Below are 19,295 nucleotides of genomic sequence, written 5' to 3'. Positions count from 1 at the left end.
AAAATTATTAAGAATACTCTTGCCCTGGCTCCGAACAGGATATCCAGAAGCAACTGAAGACATCACAAGATTTGTAAGTTTGAGATCTTTTTAAAAAAATATTATGTTAGGTGCCTGGAAACAGTGATGTCTAAAACAAAGGAGGAAAAAGTACCATTTCTGAAGCATTGAATGATCCAACAGCATTCTTCATAAATTATACGGGAAGAACAAATTTAGGTCACCAAAACACTTCTCATAAAAGATTCTGCTGAGATTTAGGCTAGAGAAGTTCTGAATAGATAGGATTATGCTGACACCTTGTATGGATACTACTCCTGAGGCAGGAGATGAATACACTCAAAAAGTTATACTACCAGCCTCCAGAGCAGAAAAGCAACACCAAGCACAGAAAATCAAGCACATTTGAAGAAATTAATCTAAAAACTATGTGCAAAGAAACTACTTGTTGGCAGCTTATTTTATCTTCTTGGCTATCATTTGCTATTTTGCTTTTATTATAAAACTGACTGTAAAAATACTTTTACCAGAAAATTTCCACTATACTGTTCCAGAAGCTGAGGGCTTGGGAAAGGCATCCTTCCAAGGACATGCATGGAATTTATAAATTCATTGAACCCTCACGAGGTTTAAATTCATTGATTTGCACAGGATCTATGACCCTTCAATATATTTTAGCTTCACTTTAGCTCCTCTACTTCTGCCACGACTTTTTCCATTGGCTTCAGAATTGTGTCACGATGGAAGATAGATTTGAAGATGGAGGGAGACTAGTACATATGTAAAAGGAGAAAACAGCAACTATCTGACAAATAATACTCTCTAATTCGGCATAATCCTGCAAAGTTGACTTTTTTACTGTTAACAGAGAACAATCTGCAAAAAGCCTCTCATATATGAGTTTCCATCCTGGTCTGGAAAGGGAAGAGGAATGACAGTGCTGCCATACCCTGACTAAATTTATCGCCTGGAGATCCATCAGATTCACATCTGAGAAGCAGAAAGGATGATGTTGTCAACAGTCATAGCTGTACTACCATGGTGTCACGGTTTAAAGCTGGGCTGGCTTTACACTAATAGTAAAAAAGATTACTTGAGAGCAAGCAGTTCTATACAAAATAAGTTTGGAACAAAGAAACTAAGCAAAAATACACGTGTAGTATTACAGCAGGGACTATTCACTAGAATACCCCATCATTTCAATGAAACCTAAAAATTTTTTGAATCTTTATGTATGCCACATTTTAGTACCAGCATTTTCAGACATTATTTATAACATACAATAACAAAGTGTGCTAATAACTATGAAAATAACTATCTTCAGATAGCAGATTGTCATAACCCTGTGGAAAGCGTTGATGTTTAATGTATACTTACTCAATTCTTTTCCATCTTCAGGTTTATAAAATATTGTATAGTTACTGATAAATCCATTTCTTTTATCCTTTGAAATCTCCTTCCATTTTATTGTAACTTCATTTTTCCCCGGAATGCCTGTGTCAGCCACAGGTCCTTCTGATGGCTCTACACAGAAGCATTATAAATTAGAAAAAGTAGTAAAATAGTCTGAGTACTGCAATGTTATCCATCTGTGTTACTTCACACACACTAGTAATATTAGGGGCAACAAATGTACACGTAAATATGTCATCTTAGTGCTCTGATATAGCCCTTAATTTTTCTTACCCTCTTTAACGTGTGATTTCTTCTGATAATACTTCCCCTCATCTGTTCTGCTGTTTGCATCATTCTCAGTGTTACTACACTCGAATACCTCAAGATCATCAAAAGACTCTATCCTTACAACATCACAGAGAGATCAAGAGGTAAAACATCCTTATGCACTCATGGGGGAACTCAGGTGCAAGGTCACTGTGTCTGCAGGACATCTCTGGCTGAGCTGAGATTCAGCTGGGGTCTCCAGCACCCCCAGCCTTTGCCCATTACATTAGACAAAGTCTTTCTACTTATACAATACAACCTCACGTGCATGGCTTGTAACTTTGAAGCGAGAGTTCTCTGTGCTTCGGTTTTAAAACAAATATCTTCCTTCCCATTCTCTGACAACCTTTAGTACTATCACAGCTCCCTATAAAGAGGAAAGCGCTCAAAACAAAGTTCTAATTGTGCTAGTAAGTATTACTCAAACATGCAATACACCATTACCTCCTCCTAGGAATTGCTGTTTATTAGTGCATTGTACTATGTGTGCGTGCACACTTACATAGACTTATATATGCACACACACAAATTGACATTTTCACCTGAAATTTTAAAATTAACAGTAAACTACATTCTTACAGCTGGCTGTATAAATCACTGAATTCATATTAAACTTCTCCAAATAAAGAAACCTTCCTCCCCTCCCCCCACAAAACCACTATTTCATCCAGTTTCTATTCAATCGCAAATGTCCTGGCTTCTTACCATTTTTTGCTGTGCAGGACTGCAAACATTTTGTTACATTATAAAATTTAACAAAAAGCAAGCTTTTCAAACCATCCATTTTATTCTGTGAGCAGAATTTCTGCATATATTAGGACTGATAAATGCAGTCAAGCATTAAAGTCAAGTCTAATTATATATCTAAATGAGCTGTAACATTTAAGAGAGAGACAGTTTTAAAACTGTTTCACATTTGTAGCTATACTCTTTCCAAGTGCCAAAATGATTCTATGATTATATGATTCTATACAGTATGTAAACATTACAACGAATGAGTGGACTCAAGCAGCAGTGTACCTGTATCACAAGATACAAATTTTCTTCACTGAACAATTCAGTAGCAGATCTATGAACAGAAATCAGGAAGCCTGAATCCTGGTTTTTTTTCAGCATCTACTTCTCTCCTTCAGTAATGCCAGTACCAAATTGCTCAAAGATAATACATGCACCCTGAGAGACAGATTACAACACACCTTTCACAACATCATTAGTTTAAAATACGTACTCTTTTCTTGAATATAAGTTTGTGTGGAATATGGAGCTGCTACTTTATTTCCATAGAGAGGATACACCGAGATGTTATAGCATATAAATAGTTTAAAGTTTTCTGTAAAGGAAAAAAGGAATATTTACATACAATTCTCTATGTGGGATTAATACAATGAAAGTAGAATAAATCACAGTGCAGTTCTAAATATACTACTACAGACCTCTACTTTCTTCAACTTTTTAGCAAGCACAATATATATTTATTGCCTCGAATGCTCATTAGTCCCTAACACAATGAATTGTATTTAGTAGTATGCATTAGAGCACTCGGTTTCTGACTCATTTTCCACTAGAAATACTTTGAACGGGTAATTATATTTCAGCCTTATACAGCTTGTCTACACGAAGCCTCTTACTCGTCTTGTAACAGTTTAAGGTTTTGAAAATAAAAACTTCCTCTAAATAACCAGTATAAAATGATACTTCCAGGAATTGCTTTAAATTTCACTTTTCTTTAGGTTTACTGCTCTACAGAAGAGAGTTTTGTCTCATGCATCAAACAGCTTAAAAGGCAGAATGGAGCCCCAGATCTTAACTCTACATTGATGTTCCAGTTACGCCAGCTGCAGATCTGCTTCTAACCAGCCTGAATCAAAGGTACAACGGTACAAGTGAAATCTCCACAGTAGAATTTTATGTTTCAAGACATAGTTCAAGCTTCTGGAAATGAAGTTTTGAACACTGAACAATCCAGCAGCCAAGTAATCCAGAGGGTGCACCCCCTACTTACAAGCAACTCTCATCAACTCTGAGCAGACACATCTGTGGCTTTACACCCTGTGGGATGAAACCAGCGTAAAGGATTTCCCTAGACCATTCTTCCTCTAGCTCTGCAGCTTGTTCTGCAAGAATAATGGCTATCGACAGATGCCTGCATTGTATCAGCTCTCTGCTGCTTTTTTGGTCCCTTACAGCCAATGCAACCCAGCAAAAGTTACGATGGCCCACATATCATCCTTAAAATGCCACAACAGAATGCCAGAATCAGGCCTGAATAACAGTAAGCATGAATTTGCCTTGACATTTCTAATGTGACTTGTGCTTAGGGTAAACAAAGATCTCCTAATAATGCTGATGAGTAAAGCTGTTTTTTTTAAATACTGAGAACAGCTAAAAATAGCATTTATTCCTCACAGTGAATTGATAAAATAGTGCAATTTTCAGCATAAGACTCAAGACTCACCCATCTCAGTTCAATGTGTAATAAATTGCTCTTGAATTTTACTTCAAGCAGGTATTTGTTTAATTTGTTTTACTGTAGCACAGAAACAGTATTTAAATCACTATTGTCTGAGCCAGTAAGACAAATGTTATGGGCAAGCTAGCTATATTCATCACTAATGAACTGAGTGTTCCTGTTCACTTTAGAAAACGCAGGGTATTTGTTTTCTGAAAACTTTGGAAATTCTTTTTCCTTGATGTAGGATTCAGAAAGATCCTTGTATGAACAAGAACCGCTTTCAAATTTGACAAATTTAATTTCACTAATGGAGAACCAAAGAACTAATAATCCAAAATTCACTTATCACATGTATTACATATATTATATTAAACATTTTCATCATTATTCCTGTGTTTGTAAAAAAAAAAAACAAACTCCAAATGTATTAAAAAAAAAGCAGATGCATTTCATTAGCTAAAGGTAATGTGCATGGGATATTCACATTGACATCAACATTCACAGCTTTACCTTCCTCGTATCTCTTGAACTCTGCACATTGTTTGGTTTTTCATTGGAACTACATACACATAGCCAAAACATTACTACTTAGAGAGATTAAAAAAAAGTCAGCCTCTAAAACAAAAAAGTGAGCAGATCCTTACCTATTTGTCAGGGCATCATAACACTGAAACCTCTTAGAAATGCCTTAGGTCAAAATATAAATGTGATTATGTGGTACTTAACATGCCAGATTGACCAATCACTCCACTTGCTTATTTTAAAGTAGATTTCTCCCTCAAATCCTCTTTCAGGTTTCTTGCTCTCTCTCAAACACAGGTGAAGGCACATGATCTTTTCCCATCTTCAAGTGCATTTTTTTGGTTCTAGATTTCTCTGCTAAAATAGTGTACATCGGTCATAGGCCTCCCTACTGGAAGATTCGTGGCACAAGATCAAGCCACAGAAGTGCTTAAACATGAAATCTGTAGCCTAATCTCATATGGGAACAAACTTGCATGTTGCATGAAAATTTGAGAGAATTAAAATTCCTATAAAATTACATGCAAAGATTTCAATAAAGCATGCAATACTACTGGTATTTTTTAAAATGGTCTGAGGAAAGCTGGATGAGTTCATCCTTGTTTGCTCTTTCCAGTCTACCTATAAATAAATATACGTAAATACATATAGATCTGTACATTGTTACAGCTGTAACTGATAAATGAACATACCTTTGTTAGTTTTCCAGTTTGTAGAATTTGATACATATTGCCACGATCTGCCAAAAGGATCTGTCTCCAATTCCTCATACCACTCAACTACATACTCGGTTACTTCTGGTTCGGATGCTATCCATTCCACAACCACTTCTTCATTTGTTGTAAAGGTCCTCACTGTTTCAATGATCTGATAAGCTAAAAATTTAACAGAATATATCAGCAATTCCATCTTCACAAAAACTGCAACAAGAAAACAATTCAACTATAGCAAGCAGAGATTGCTTCTTTAGAAGAGTATGGGACTTAGTCAAAGTTAAAAAAAGTTTAAAAAGTTACTTTATACCTATGTTTACATGCAAGCACTGAAAATACTTTAAAATGAAGCATACAAGAATTGTTACAATGAAGAGGGGTGGGGGGGGAGGATTGAGGAGATGATACTCAAGGAGATTTTACACATACAGAATCAAAGACCAGTCTCTCTTTTAAGACCTGAATTTTACAGTTTGTAAAATTTTACAAACCGATTTACTACCAATTTTACAGGTAGTGCAGATAAGTGAGCTTTGATTGAGATGACAAAGGCAACAGGAAAACAGTAAATCAAGTCAGCAAGGTCATGAATGACAGTGAAGCAAAAGTGAACCATCAACATGCAGAACAGAGGTAATGAAGTCTGAGTGAAACACAACCTGGCAAAGCAGGGGGAAAAAAAGACCTGGTGAAGCAGAGGGAAAAGAGATGTATGTAGGGGAAAAAAAGCATGTCACAGCATGGCAAAAAATCAGAAACACATTGATTGTGGGATGCAGAAGTGGATAGAGGGGTAGTCAGCAACCTCCAGGACAAGATGACATCACGTCTACATATCCAGTTTTCTGATGAGACTGGAATTTGATTGAGCAATTCCAGGGGGACACTTGCACTTATTTCATGAACAACTGATACAAGAGAAGTGATTCAAGTGTGTCAAATGCAACCTCTCTTCCAGATCATGGGTGGGCAGCAGGATGTTGCAATACAAGGCTCACAGAGATGTCAGAATTAAACGTAAGAGCCAAAGAACACAACTCCTGTGCTAGAGTAGACCAGCTTCCTGACCTTGGCAGTGGATGGGATGGGGTACTTTGGGAATGTATATGAAAAGAGAATAAATACAATGTTTCTCTCTCTGCTTCCACTGACCCAACTACTGACTTCTATTAAACACATCTTTGAAGGAGGTTGTTAAATGCACTGCAATAATGCCCTGTGATAACCAATGTTACGGCCTAGTAGAGGGATGAGACAGAACTGAGTGGGGCTCTAAATTTATTTGGGAGGTCCAAAGTTAAAAAAACAAAACCAAAAAACCCTCAGAAAGCAATAAAATAGAAATTCTAATAAAACATCAGAAAGTATTGATATCTTAGCAACTGTATCTCAAAACAAAAACCCCAACAATAAGTCTATAACAAAAACATGATATGTGATAGCAAAATACGACAACCATATAGTACTGGTCTAGTAAAAAGTAATGGACTACACAGCTTTGTAAATAATACTGTTCTACATATATAGATCTATGACAAAAGTCCTTAGCACAATTTTGCTTCCACTTTAACAGAACTTAAACAGATGTCAGGAAGATAACTTTTTTGTTAATGAGAAAAATATATCACGATAATGAGAAATCTTACTTTTTTCATCAGTGGATGGAATCCTCAAAATAGCTTCAGGAGAATTTCCAGCAGAGTTATAGGCAGTAACAGATATTATATAAGCCTCTTCATTTAAAAGTAAAATAATTTTCTTATCAGTGGAGATGTTTGTCATTTGAAGTGCAGCATTGTTTTCTGGAAAAGACTGTATTTTGTAGCCTAGAATTCTCCCAGAAGGTGGAAAGCTGTTTAATGGCTGTTAAAAAAAAAATGCAGAATTAAGTGTTTCACAGTGTTATTTGTATAATCAAAAATATATACTGTATTAAAGAGTCCAGATCAAATTTCAAAATGATTATGCTATATTTAGAAAAGCAAGGTACTTTCTTCAGTCTCATCTTCAGGACAGTCAGCTGCAACACTTTCATTGAAGGAAAGATTCAAAAGTCAAATACTGAGGTTTGAAACGCAAAGAGCCTCTGGTCACTCCACTAGAAGACTGAAGTGAGTTTAAACATAGCTTTGGTAAGCCGTACTATTTAAGAGCAGTTGTAAGGACTTTCAGTCAGATTTTCCAGTGATCTGAACACAATTAAACCCTTCCTCTCTGCACAGATTACACAACTCTATTCATCTACCATTCAGTAAACAAAAGCCTTTTCAATTCTGCTTTAGTTAAGTCAGTTTTTCTCTGATGACAGCAAAACCCTCTGGCAGTTATACATCCTACAACACTGAAATATTTCAATGCAACATCAGCCGCAGGATACCAATGTGATTATCAATTCACGAAAAGAGTATATACCTTCCACATAAGATGTACAGATCTACTTCCAGGTGAGTGTGAAGACTCAATTACCCTCCACAAATCCACTTTTTCTGAAGGAGCTATTTAAAGACACAAAAATATCTTGACAGTTGTTGCTACATTAAAAAGATAGTGTAATATGGTAAAAAGCATCAAAAAGTTTCAAAAATACAGTCTGAGAGCAACTTATTAAAAAGAAGTTCTCCCTTGTGTAATGTTGTGCCTTTTTTCCCCCTAATTAGTACAGCTTCTCTCTTTCCATAAGTTTCCCTCTGCTTTCTTTTATTTGTTAACTTCTAGAGGCGATTTTCTAGTCTTGTTTTATAACTGGCCATTTACAGAATCAAACAGAATCACAGAATCAATCAGGTTGGAAGAGACCTCTGGGATCATCAAGTCCAACCACTGCCCTGACACCACCCTGTCAACTAGACCATGGCACTAAGTGCCATGTCCAGTCTTTTCTTAAACACATCCAGAGACGGTGACTCCACCACCTCCCTGGGCAGCCCATTCCGATGTCTAGTTTCTCTACTTACAATTAATTTTATTGGACATCCTGCTACACTACTTTTCTGCTACTATCGTACTTTGCAACGTTCAGTTTCCATCTACACTGTTAATTTTTCCTCTCTTTGTTGTCTAGTAACCCATTTTCTTCCTTAGCCCTATGTTGTTTGTACAACCTTTCAAATCTCCTCCACTCCTTGCTCTTATCTTTCAGTTTTCCCTCTTCTGTATTTAAACAACACACAATTCTAAATTCAATAGACTGATAATGTGCTGAAAATACAGTTTTCCATTGCTAAATCCTAATTGCCCCAAAGTATAACCAAAGAAAAACTTACTAAATAGTTAGCCTACCTTTCTCTTCTGTGCTTGCTGTTTTCCCTCTACTCCATTCACTCCAGAACATTGACAAATCACTGATACATCGAATGGCAACTGAATACTCTGTGGAGTCCCACAGACCCGTGAGATTACATGATCCTATTTTCTCTGCAGAATTCAGTGGGACAGTGACAAATTCCTGAAAGTATATACATGAACAAAAATTATTTGCTATAAAACTGCATGCAGAAAAATGGCTTTTTCTTAAAAAAACACAAAGGATGCAGTTTTCATGTTTCGCACCTCACTCCTCTGAAACGCAAAAATTACTCATTTCACATTTCATTTTTCTGTTCCCACTGGTGGTAAGCAACTGGGTATTGGCTAAAGCCAGTATCACCATAATGTCCTGGATACAGCTCCACCTCACAGCAGAAGCACCCTGGGGAAGCAGTGATCACCTGCAGCTTGTGAGACAGCTGGGTGCTTGTTTCTTTTCTTGTTTCTCTTTTCTGAGTTACAGGGTCTTCTACCTCTTCGCCATATAATAGTGTGGCTGTAGCTCATCCCAAAGATTATCACCATACGATTAAAATGAACAAACCAATGAAAACACTGGAAATTCTGGTACCAAGAGAAAAAAAAGAAGATGGAGCCTTTAAGTGGTGAAGGAAGATAAGAGTATGAGAAATAACCGATGCAGTATCTTCTTGGAAAAGTAATGACAAGGTGAGTGATTTCCTCGTCTTAAAAGGAGCCCACTCACATCTCACTGATGGAAGTCAGAAGCTTGACTGTTGTTCCAAAATAAAAGGTGAAAGAAGACATGAAAACCAGGAACTGGAGTTAATGAATAACTCAACTGGACTGACAACAGGAAGTAGAAGAAAATAACAAGATCTATAGAAAGATTTAAGTGTTTGTGTACAGAAGGATTGATATAATCACTACACCAGCATTAATGTCTTCTCTTCCAAATTGCAAAAATTAATCAATAATTAACAACTCTCCTCCTCTCAAATTTCAGATGACTGAAACAGAAAGACACTAAAATAAATGTTCAAGATAGTTAAATTCTAACAAGGTCAGCAAAGGTAAGTTTTCAAATAAGGAAGATTCCCCCTTGGGAGCCAAACCGAAGTAGTAATGTCACATAGATTTACAACAACAGGGCCAAAAACCTGTGAAGAAATTCTTGTCTTCCACTAGGTGAACCTTCCAATGAAAAGTGAATCAAATTGTAACAATACAAGACAGACACCCACTCCTTCAAACACCATAATGGGCAGTGCACTGTGAAACTGAACATTGTAGTCCATTCTGATCTCAAGAAACTCATTGTCAAAAATAGAAAACTGCTTCTATGAGAATGAATTCGGGGGTGTACAAACTACTGCTAGGTGACAGACTCTTTAGCCAACCTGCAATAAAAAGGGCTTCAGAACTATTATCTACCTCCTGCAGAACCTGACTTAGAATTGCAGACACCCCAGGCTAGCTTTCAGTTACTTGCCGAAAGGCTGTTAACAATATTTAATTATACTTAGAAACTTAGTATACGCAAGTAGAAAAGCAGGTCCTCTGTTTCTCACTCAGTAAAAACAGTTCACAGCAAACTATTTATATTATTTTGGTAGGAAGACTTAAAAGGTCAAGGAAATATCTGTCATTTGCTTAAACAATTTTTTTCTTTGCATATATGCGCTGATATACAGAAAAACAGCTCCTATACCCAACTGATGGTTTGAGGCTCTTTTTGTTGGCCATTGCCATTTGATTGGCTACAGACAAAACTATGAATCATGCCTGTCTAAGATCCTACAGAACTAAACTCACTGGACTTTTGTCTTTACTGACCACGGCTACTATTTTTTCACTAGAATGTCTGTGGAAAAATACAGGTAAGTTCTGAGGAAGAAAATGGATGTAGACTGTATTTGATAGTGAAAAAGTAGACAGGTGATTTCTTATGCAGGTGGTGACAAATAGACACAATACACAATAATACACCATAATGCTGTAACTTCACAAAAACGTGAATGTTTTCAACATTTGGGAAGGATCTCATATGCATGTACACATCACAAGGACACCAGTGTCTTGACTCCAAAGGGATAAACATCTTGAACGGGTCTTTTAAATAGTTCAGTTTCTAATATCCCGGGTGGACCTGAGCCAGCCTGCCCATCAGATCATTCCAAATACTATATCCTGAATCCAACAACTAATAATGTCATACCTACAGTGAAGATATGAAGATGCTTGTCATGAGAATGTGAGGAGGATGCTAATCAGAAACATCTTTAGTATCAGGAACTTTTTTGAAGCTCTGAGGACTACTATTAGTTACCCTAATGAATTCTTCTCTCCCAGAATTACACAGTTTATAAAACAGTAAGGTCAAGCCAGACATCTCAGTTTAATGAACTTTAAAAAACAAGCCAAGCAACCTGGTCTGTTCTTAAATTATGAAGAGGAAACAGTAAAGCTGCAAACAGAATCACTTCCATACTGACGAGCACTGGAATACACTATTTGAAAGAAGCAAACAACTAAATACTGTTTTTCTATAACAATTCCATTTAAGTGTCAGAAAGACGAACTCAGAAAAATAACTTCCCTTATTTTCCATCTTGCAAAATTTGTACTTTAATTCACTTGAAAATTAATGTATCATTAATCCATCTTAATCTGATTCAGCTACTGTGGTTGGGAGTAAATGCTGTTTTCAACACCAGAATGGGACAGGAAAATAAAACATTTTGACTGACTGTGTGTGTAATCCATCAGCCTAAGGTCATCCCTTAGGCTTTCACAGAAATATATTCAGAAGTAAGGTATGTACCGAAACAGACATTGACGAAAAAGAAGAGAACAGTTAATCCTAGGTAACAAAACAATGATCTTAAGATCATGCATACCTAATTATGCTGCACTAAAATAACAGGCGTTTAATCATAATTTCCAACTACCTGTTGCCTTTTTTTCTATTTAGCCTTTAATAGCATTAAGAAATTAGTCACAAAGAAGCTAACATTCAGAAGAAAATTTATGTAGCTTACCGAAGAGTTTGAATACAAGTTTCTGTATTGAACCTGGCAAATTAAATCTTGTGAAGGGATAATCTTCTCAGGCATTTTCCAGGTTACTGTAAGCAACTGCTTTACACCAGTGATTGTTTTGACTGAAAGTATTTCAGGAGGTTCAAATTTCTCTAGAATGGAGAAACAAAAACATTAACAGGAGAAAATGCTTCTGTAGAAGTTCAGAACTGCTCCATCTATGTGTATTCCAAGAAATTTAATTATTATCCCAATAACACACATCCTATCAGAGTATTCACATGATGATCTATTTTATAGACATAACTCTACGTATGGGAAGTTATGTATAAGAGAGATTGAACACATAACTGATTTAATGCTGACAATCCTGCTCTCAGATTTGCAGCTTTGTTTCATCTGTATCAGCAGTGAGGAATACTACTCAGAGACAACAGCAGGGAAAAGAAACAAAGCAGAGCTGGGATGCCAAAGTCAAGTCCAAACTGCAGATGAGGGAAGAAGTCCATTGAAAAGCGTTTGAGGGGAAGAGAGGTCTGAAGGAGATGATGGGAAAAGAATGGATTAGCACTGAGAAAAGAGATGGCTGGTACAGGGGATGTGGAAAGTAATGAGGAGCCACAGTAGGTCTGAACACAGGGAGTAAAGGAGTGTATGGCTGGAGAGGTGATGGAGTGCTGCAGCAAAAACACTCAGTTAAAAGGGTTGTTGATTAACTACACCAGAATGAACACAGGAAAATGCAGCACAGTGCAGAGGAAGAAGAGCTAAACAAAATATTATTATTGCTCCTGGGAATTGCAGAACAGGTGGGTTTTTAACATACCTAACCAGAAAGTAGAATAGCAGAGTAAATGACGGGCGGACATGGAGAAATTGTTGTAAAATATTGTTGTAGTTAGACACTTCATAGCATGAATACAGCACACTATCATTTTTCACCTCCTCTCTCTAAGGCCAAGAAATCACTGAAAATTGTTGGTGTACCACCAACCAGTTCAAGGAATTTTACATTGAAAGGCCATCAATTAAAACATAACAAGAGACTTGCTTCAACTAAATTGGAAGCATCCAAATCTTGATGAAAAAAAATTGGGAAGGATGAAACATTTTATTAAACCCTAAATGTACTTTCAGATACTCATAATTTTAGCTAACAATTAAAATTAGATGGCACTTCAAAATGGAAACCGCTTTAAAACCAAATGAAACCCAAATAATAGTCTGAAAGTATTATAGTGAAAAATTATGTTTTCATTATTTTCTTCTACGTAAACCAACTTTGATTACACAATTTGTTTCAGAGTTCTCTAACCTGTATGCTATAGGTAGGGAAAAAGAATTGGGGAGGGTGCAGTCAGCTCAACATAAACTGCTTTTTTTTTAATTACCTATTTTTTCCATAGGTATAGGAACACAGTCTGATGAGGCTTCACCCAAAACATTTTCAGCTTTCACCTGAAAACAGAAAGAACTACTATACGGAGTATCTGGATAATAAAATGAACATGACTCTTTTTCACCTTGGCAGGAGCCCACTGTATTTGGAAGAGTCACCCTTCCTTCTGTCATCCTAAAAAACAAAAGAGAAAAATAAAGAGTTAGAAACTACAGGATTTTCTTAGAGACTGATTGTTGGGTTACTATTTAATTATTATTTATATGTTTTTGATGTTGCAGGATATTTTTACCAGTGAACATCTCCTTAGATGAGATGTTTGTGCAAACGAATACTCTTTCCTAATTGCACTGCTCCTGCAAATGCATATAAATAGCCTGCACAGACTCAATTAGTTTTAATGGCAATTAGTAAGACAACTTTCCAGGAGCAGTAATGAAGAGTAAAAATGCCTTAATGGGGGATCCACATGCTGTTATTACTTTGATTAAAATCTCAAAGAGAAGTGAAATCATGTAACTCCACACAAGACCTCCTTTAAAAAATATAGATAGACAGATAGACAGATATAGCTAGTAACACATGCCACATGGAACTATGTAATAACAAGCTTTTATTCATCTTTTAAATACAGAAAAATATAGAAAAAAGACAAACCAAATTGTACCACTGACAAGCTGTTACAAGGTAATTGAAATTTGACAGATTATCCTGAAAGAACACACTGACAATATGCTGTCTTTATAGGATATACTTTCGTAATAAGTAGTATGGGATGCAAAACTAACAAAATTTGTTTCATTTTACTGACCCACAGAGAAATTCTTCGACAAATATCCACAGCATCCTCACAGCTAAACTGAGGAAGTGTGGTCTGGATGATCGGATAGTGAGGTGGATCGTGAACAGGCTGAAGGAAAGAAGCCAGAGAGTGGTGGTCAATGGGACAGAGTCCAGTTGGAGGCCTGTGTCTAGTGGAGTCCCTCAAGGGTCAGTACTGGGACCAGTACTATTCAATATATTCATTAACGACTTGGATGAGGGAATAGAGTGCACTGTCTGCAAGTTCGCTGATGACACAAAACTGGGAGGAGTGGCTGACACACCAGAAGGCTGCACAGCCATTCAGAGAGACCTAGACAGGCTGGAGAGTTGGGCGGGGAGAAATTTAATGAAATATAACAAGGGCAAGTGTAGAGTCCTGCATCTGGGCAAGAACAACCCCATGTATGAGTACAAGTTGGGGACAGACCTGTTGGAGAGCAGCGTAGGGGAAAGGGACCTGGGGGTCCCAGTGGACAGCAGGATGACCATGAGCCAGCAATGTGCCCTTGTGGCCAAGAAGGCCAATGGCATCCTGGGGTGTATTAGAAGGGGTGTGGTTAGCAGGTCAAGAGAGGTTCTCCTCCCCCCACTACTCTGCCCTGGTGAGGCCGCATCTGGAATATTGTGTCCAGTTCTGGGCCCCTCAGTTCAAGAAGGACAGGGAACTGCTAGAGAGAGTCCAGCGCAGGGCCACAAAGATGATTAAGGGGGTGGAACATCTCCCTTATGAGGAGAGGCTGAGGGAGCTGGGTCTCTTTAGCTTAGAGAAGAGGAGACTGAGGGGTGACCTCATTAATGTTTATAAATATGTAAAGGGCAAGTGTCATGAGGATGGAGCCAGGCTCTTCTCAGTGACATCCCTTGACAGGACAAGGGGCAATGGGTGCAAGCTGAAACACAGGAGGTTCCACTTAAATATGAGGAAAAAACTTCTTTATGGTGAGGGTGACCGACCACTGGAACAGGCTGCCCAGAGAGGTTGTGGAGTCTCCTTCTCTGGAGACATTCAAAACCCTCCTGGACGCGTTTCTGTGTGATATGGTCTAGGTAATCCTGCTCCGGCAGGGGGATTGGACTAGATGATCTTTCGAGGTCCCTTCCAATCCCTAACATTCTGTGATTCTGTGATTCGGTAAAATATAAACTCATATATGGGACCAGTTTGAGGCGGGTATTTAATGAACACTTTTTAAGCTAGTGTAAGTCTGCACTGCTGTGAAATGAAGCAGTCCTACCTTCCCTAACATGCCTAGCTGTTTGTTTCCATCCACAGCTCTCTGCCTCCTTGTAGTCAGCGCTTTTGTAGTCATATGGTAAACTCAGCTGGGGAGTTATCTGGATTAAAATTAATGGTTAGATTTTACTGGAAATAGTTTTGCAATACAATTCACTGCATGGTTAAAGAAGAATTTGTGTTGGTATAGGAAGGAATAATATTGAAACTTACTTTCAATAGCTGTTCTAGTTTATGGTTTCACAAACTCAGCTAGGTTATAAAATGTAGAAACACTAGGAGGAGTAAGAAAATTCCACCTAATGAAGGTGGAAGCGTAAAATGTCAAGCCTAAAATGGAGATAAAACTAAAGATGTTTTCCTGCCCTACCATTTAAATAAAATGATACTATACGCTAGCATAACTTACAATAAGAAAATGTCTCCTTTGGAGTCTGAATTCCTTCCAGTTCTCAAGAATAATTTTAGACATTTTAGAAAACTCTTCAGGAAATCATATTACCTAGAGTCTTGATTAGGCAGAAAAAGAGCACTACAAGCAGCACTATTATGAAGAACAGACTGACAAGTGTATTTGGGACAAAATCTGTGTTATCATCTTCAAAATTGTATCTGACATCTGCCTTGGAACAACACTGATTTCACCATTTTCACAGTAACTTATGAAAAAGTAAGCTCCTAAATAATATTCAAAATTCAATGGAAATTGAAAGAATCAAGTATTTATGCTTCTATACTGGGGTCACAAAAATACTGAAAAGCATGAGACTACATAATTTATATTTGTAAATATAAATCCCCAGATGCGAGCAATCCAAAAAGGACAACTAACTCTGGATTTTTTCACTGAAACCTTATGACTCCAAAGGCCCCTAGGTTAAATTCTACTGGTCTCAAGCAGAATAACAGGGGCTTTAATAGTTTTAACTGGGAATTGTTTGAAGTAGAGGACGAAGTAATCTTTTTTACCCACCCAAAATGAGGACAGCTAGTAACACAGGAAGTTTCTGGGTAACACTCTCACAAAGTGCCTCCATTCTCCATTTGTACCTAGGATCCCTCAGCTTTTGATCTAATTAGTAATGTTACTTCAAGAAAATAAGTGAGTAACAATTCTCATGGAAACATCTGTCTGCTGAATATGGGGTTGAGAATGCTCATTTTCTTTATACAGTGTACTAAAAAGGTATCAGATTGTAACCTTTTTGAATCATTACCAACTCGAAAGTAATTGAATTTACTGAGGAAATGCCATCACTCTGAACTCCATGATGTTTCCAGGATTTCTTTCAACAGAAGTTAGGGTACAAGAGGAAGTGAGCTGGTGGTATCACCCCAGCAATCCAGTTCCCAATACATCCTATACTCACATTTTTCGGTAAAGAGTATAGTTTGTTGTAAGATTTGTGTCTCTTCCTGAAGTCCAGGTGCAGGTAAGTTCAGCATCAAAGTAATAAATGCAGGAAATATTTCCTGGTCTGTCCGGTGGAACTACAATGACAAAGGTTTTAAAAAAAAAAAAAAAAAATCAGTAAAAATAAGTAACTTTCATGTACAACTGATTTTGTTGGCCAAAAAGCAGATTATGGCAAACTTCACTAAGTGTCTTGCATAGCACTTCATTTTATAATTTCTTCCTGCCCTCAAAACTCCTCACAAAACCAAAATGAAAACCACTCTTTCTTCCCCTGGCAAGACAGGGAGATTTTCTCGATCTGCTTCTCAGAAGTACTTAACTAAGTGGGCTTGAAGGTATTTTTGCAGTAACTCATTAACTATCTTATATCAAACCACTACATACATTGTCCTGAACCTCTAAGTATACCCCCCGCAACATGCCTGTAGCTCAAGGTCAGTCCAGAGAGGAAGAAAACGACAAAGAAACAGCACAGAAGTTCAGGAAAAGGCATTCGCTGAAAGATAAAACTCCTCTTAGTTCCTTCCCAGAATGTCTAATCACATACCCTATGAAAACCTCTAATCTGAGGAGCCTCCACGACCTCAGAGTGCAGAAGACAACTTCCAACATATCTATATGACCTTGAAGAGATCACTAATTCTGGACTCTCCTTATCTAATAAGCAAGATAGCGCAAAGGAAACAATCCTCTGCAATCTCTATAGTCTGAAGTCATCCATAAAAATGTAACACCCTCAAAGACTTCTTTGTTAAAGCCAGACTTCTTCACTCAACCGAAGAAATTGGAGTTGAAAGGAAGAGAACTGTGCCCAGTGAAATAAAGTGTTTGAAAAAGCCCTCTCTCCAAAATAGTACTTTTCTGTCCCACGTAACATAACACTCCAAATATCTTTCTTTTCTTGACAAGCTTATGGCACACCAAGCTTTGCAGACAGGCAATACCTTCTGCTGGTTTTTATTACACAGATGTGTTTTTCTGCATTTATTGCTTCTTTACTAGAATGGGACGCCCAGGCATATGTTAGTATAATCTGGACTTAATCTGTTCAATAAATTAGAGAATTTGTATACATATTTATCCTGTAACCTTCTCCATAAGAGACTGTAATTATAATTTCTTTGGAACAGAGGATTAGAGAGGAAATCCTCCCTGGAGAAAGCTAGATTTGGCTACGCTAGACATAACCAAAGGGACAGACCCAGTACCCTCTGAACTCAAGAAAAAACCTCCACTCACTTCAGCTGGCCAAAAGTCAGGGTCAGAGAGGTTATGGATCAGTGTCAGTAAGGAAAGCCTGCAATTTCATGCTCTATTTCAGGAAAAAAAGGAGATGCCTGAATAAAGGTGTCTTACAATGCCACAAGCTAAAAAAAAAAAGTAGTTGTTTTAAAAGTAAAATTTGTATAGTGCTATTAAAAAATGTTAAAATTCATTTTCTGCATTTCTACTTACAGCCAGATTTAACTTCAGTGTGAACCAGAAGTTGTTCCCTGCCCAAGTACTCAGTGAAACACTTCACATGAGCTTTGCTGTAAGTGAAGTTATGGATGGTTATACTAGATACAGTCTCATTCACAATGTTATAGTTTTCCTGAGCAATCAGTTCGTGATTCAATTTCCAGATGATGTGGCTTGCATTTCTGTGAGATGTGTAGCGTTTTCCAAGAACACAAAATAGTTTCAGAGTCGATCCTCTTTCAATTTCAGGAGATGAAGGAAAAATGTCAGCATCTCTGATGGAGTTTTCATCTGAAAACAAAATCAAAGATGTCACATAACCTAATTGCTTTTAAAATACCAGTGGAAAATTATAACTTATTTTGCTGTCTACAGATCATTTAATTAATTTTTTTCATATGGAGTTCAAATAAAATGCTCAGTTAGTCACTTGACTCAGATATTGCTGTTTGGAAACTCAGTTCATATTAATCACTATATTACCATAGTTATTATATAAGAATGATGTTTCTATACCCTCTGGGAAATAATGGAGAAATTTCAACTCAAATGTTTTTTAACAGCTGAAAATGAAGAAAAGAGACTCTTGTCTTTTAAATCTATTTTTAAAAAACATTTCTATATGTAAAAGGTATGCATACCATTTAGATGTTATCATTACTAATTACTATATCGGAAAATACATCAAACTGGTAAGTCTAAAATTTACAACTGAGCTGCAACATATTTCAATATCTCATTAGTAGCTTTACCCCTCACAGAATTTATATTCCCAGACACAGTGCAGGAATTGTATACAAAATGCATCTAAAAGGAAAACACAGAAGCAGGCTGAATGAATGAATTCAGCAACAAAATTATCAAACAATGCAAGAATCACCCATTAGAGTCCTACAAGGAGCTAGCTGTTTATTTTTTTTGCTGCTACTTATTTCTCGAAGCCAAATTTAATAAACAAATCTGTTAAATTAAACCAAAAAACCCCAACTTACGGATAGAATTTTTATGTAGGAATGAAAGGGAATAAAATATTAAACTTTCTTCCTTGTTTTATGATAACTTTGTCCTTTTTGGGTGTATTAACTGTAAATTGCTTTCTATGTTTCTTTTTATATTCTTTTTGTTTCAAAGTAATTTCTTTATGTTTCAAATTTGTATTAATAGCTATTTTACACTCTACTGCACAAATTTTACTGTATTATCAGTTGTAAGCAATTACCTGCACTGTTTCATATATTGTTC

The 19,295-nt window shown here is 36.9% G+C and overlaps 2 protein-coding genes across 3 annotated transcripts in view; one reads left to right on the top strand and one right to left on the bottom strand.

Annotated features, from left to right (window-relative positions):
- The window catches only part of IL6ST (interleukin 6 cytokine family signal transducer), a 64,027-nt gene extending 56,265 nt beyond the window's left edge, over window positions 1-7,762 (top strand). Inside the window, exons 16-17 of one of the 2 annotated variants that reach the window (XM_068424085.1) lie at window positions 3,453-3,591; window positions 7,718-7,762. In XM_068424085.1, the coding sequence (XP_068280186.1) occupies window positions 3,453-3,575 (123 nt within the window). In that variant the 3' untranslated portion in view covers window positions 3,576-3,591; window positions 7,718-7,762. Of the gene's footprint in view, window positions 1-3,452; window positions 4,198-7,717 lie in introns of those variants that run through there. The other variant, XM_068424083.1, reaches the window with a different exon arrangement.
- The window catches only part of IL31RA (interleukin 31 receptor A), a 37,993-nt gene that overhangs the window by 6,087 nt on the left and 12,611 nt on the right, over window positions 1-19,295 (bottom strand). The window contains exons 4-13 of the mRNA XM_068424086.1: window positions 18,048-18,344; window positions 16,546-16,666; window positions 13,109-13,290; window positions 11,718-11,869; window positions 8,689-8,854; window positions 7,822-7,904; window positions 7,056-7,272; window positions 5,389-5,571; window positions 2,951-3,052; window positions 1,378-1,524 (exon numbers count right to left, since the gene is read on the bottom strand). Coding sequence (XP_068280187.1) covers window positions 1,378-1,524; window positions 2,951-3,052; window positions 5,389-5,571; window positions 7,056-7,272; window positions 7,822-7,904; window positions 8,689-8,854; window positions 11,718-11,869; window positions 13,109-13,290; window positions 16,546-16,666; window positions 18,048-18,344 — 1,650 coding nt within the window. The remainder of the gene's footprint in view (window positions 1-1,377; window positions 1,525-2,950; window positions 3,053-5,388; window positions 5,572-7,055; window positions 7,273-7,821; window positions 7,905-8,688; window positions 8,855-11,717; window positions 11,870-13,108; window positions 13,291-16,545; window positions 16,667-18,047; window positions 18,345-19,295) is intronic.

Source organism: Nyctibius grandis, chromosome Z (assembly GCF_013368605.1).
Source record: "Nyctibius grandis isolate bNycGra1 chromosome Z, bNycGra1.pri, whole genome shotgun sequence".
NCBI classification, from domain to species: domain Eukaryota; kingdom Metazoa; phylum Chordata; class Aves; order Nyctibiiformes; family Nyctibiidae; genus Nyctibius; species Nyctibius grandis.
The sequence above is the reverse complement of the archived record's forward strand: the minus strand, read 5'-3'. Positions and strand labels throughout refer to the sequence as shown.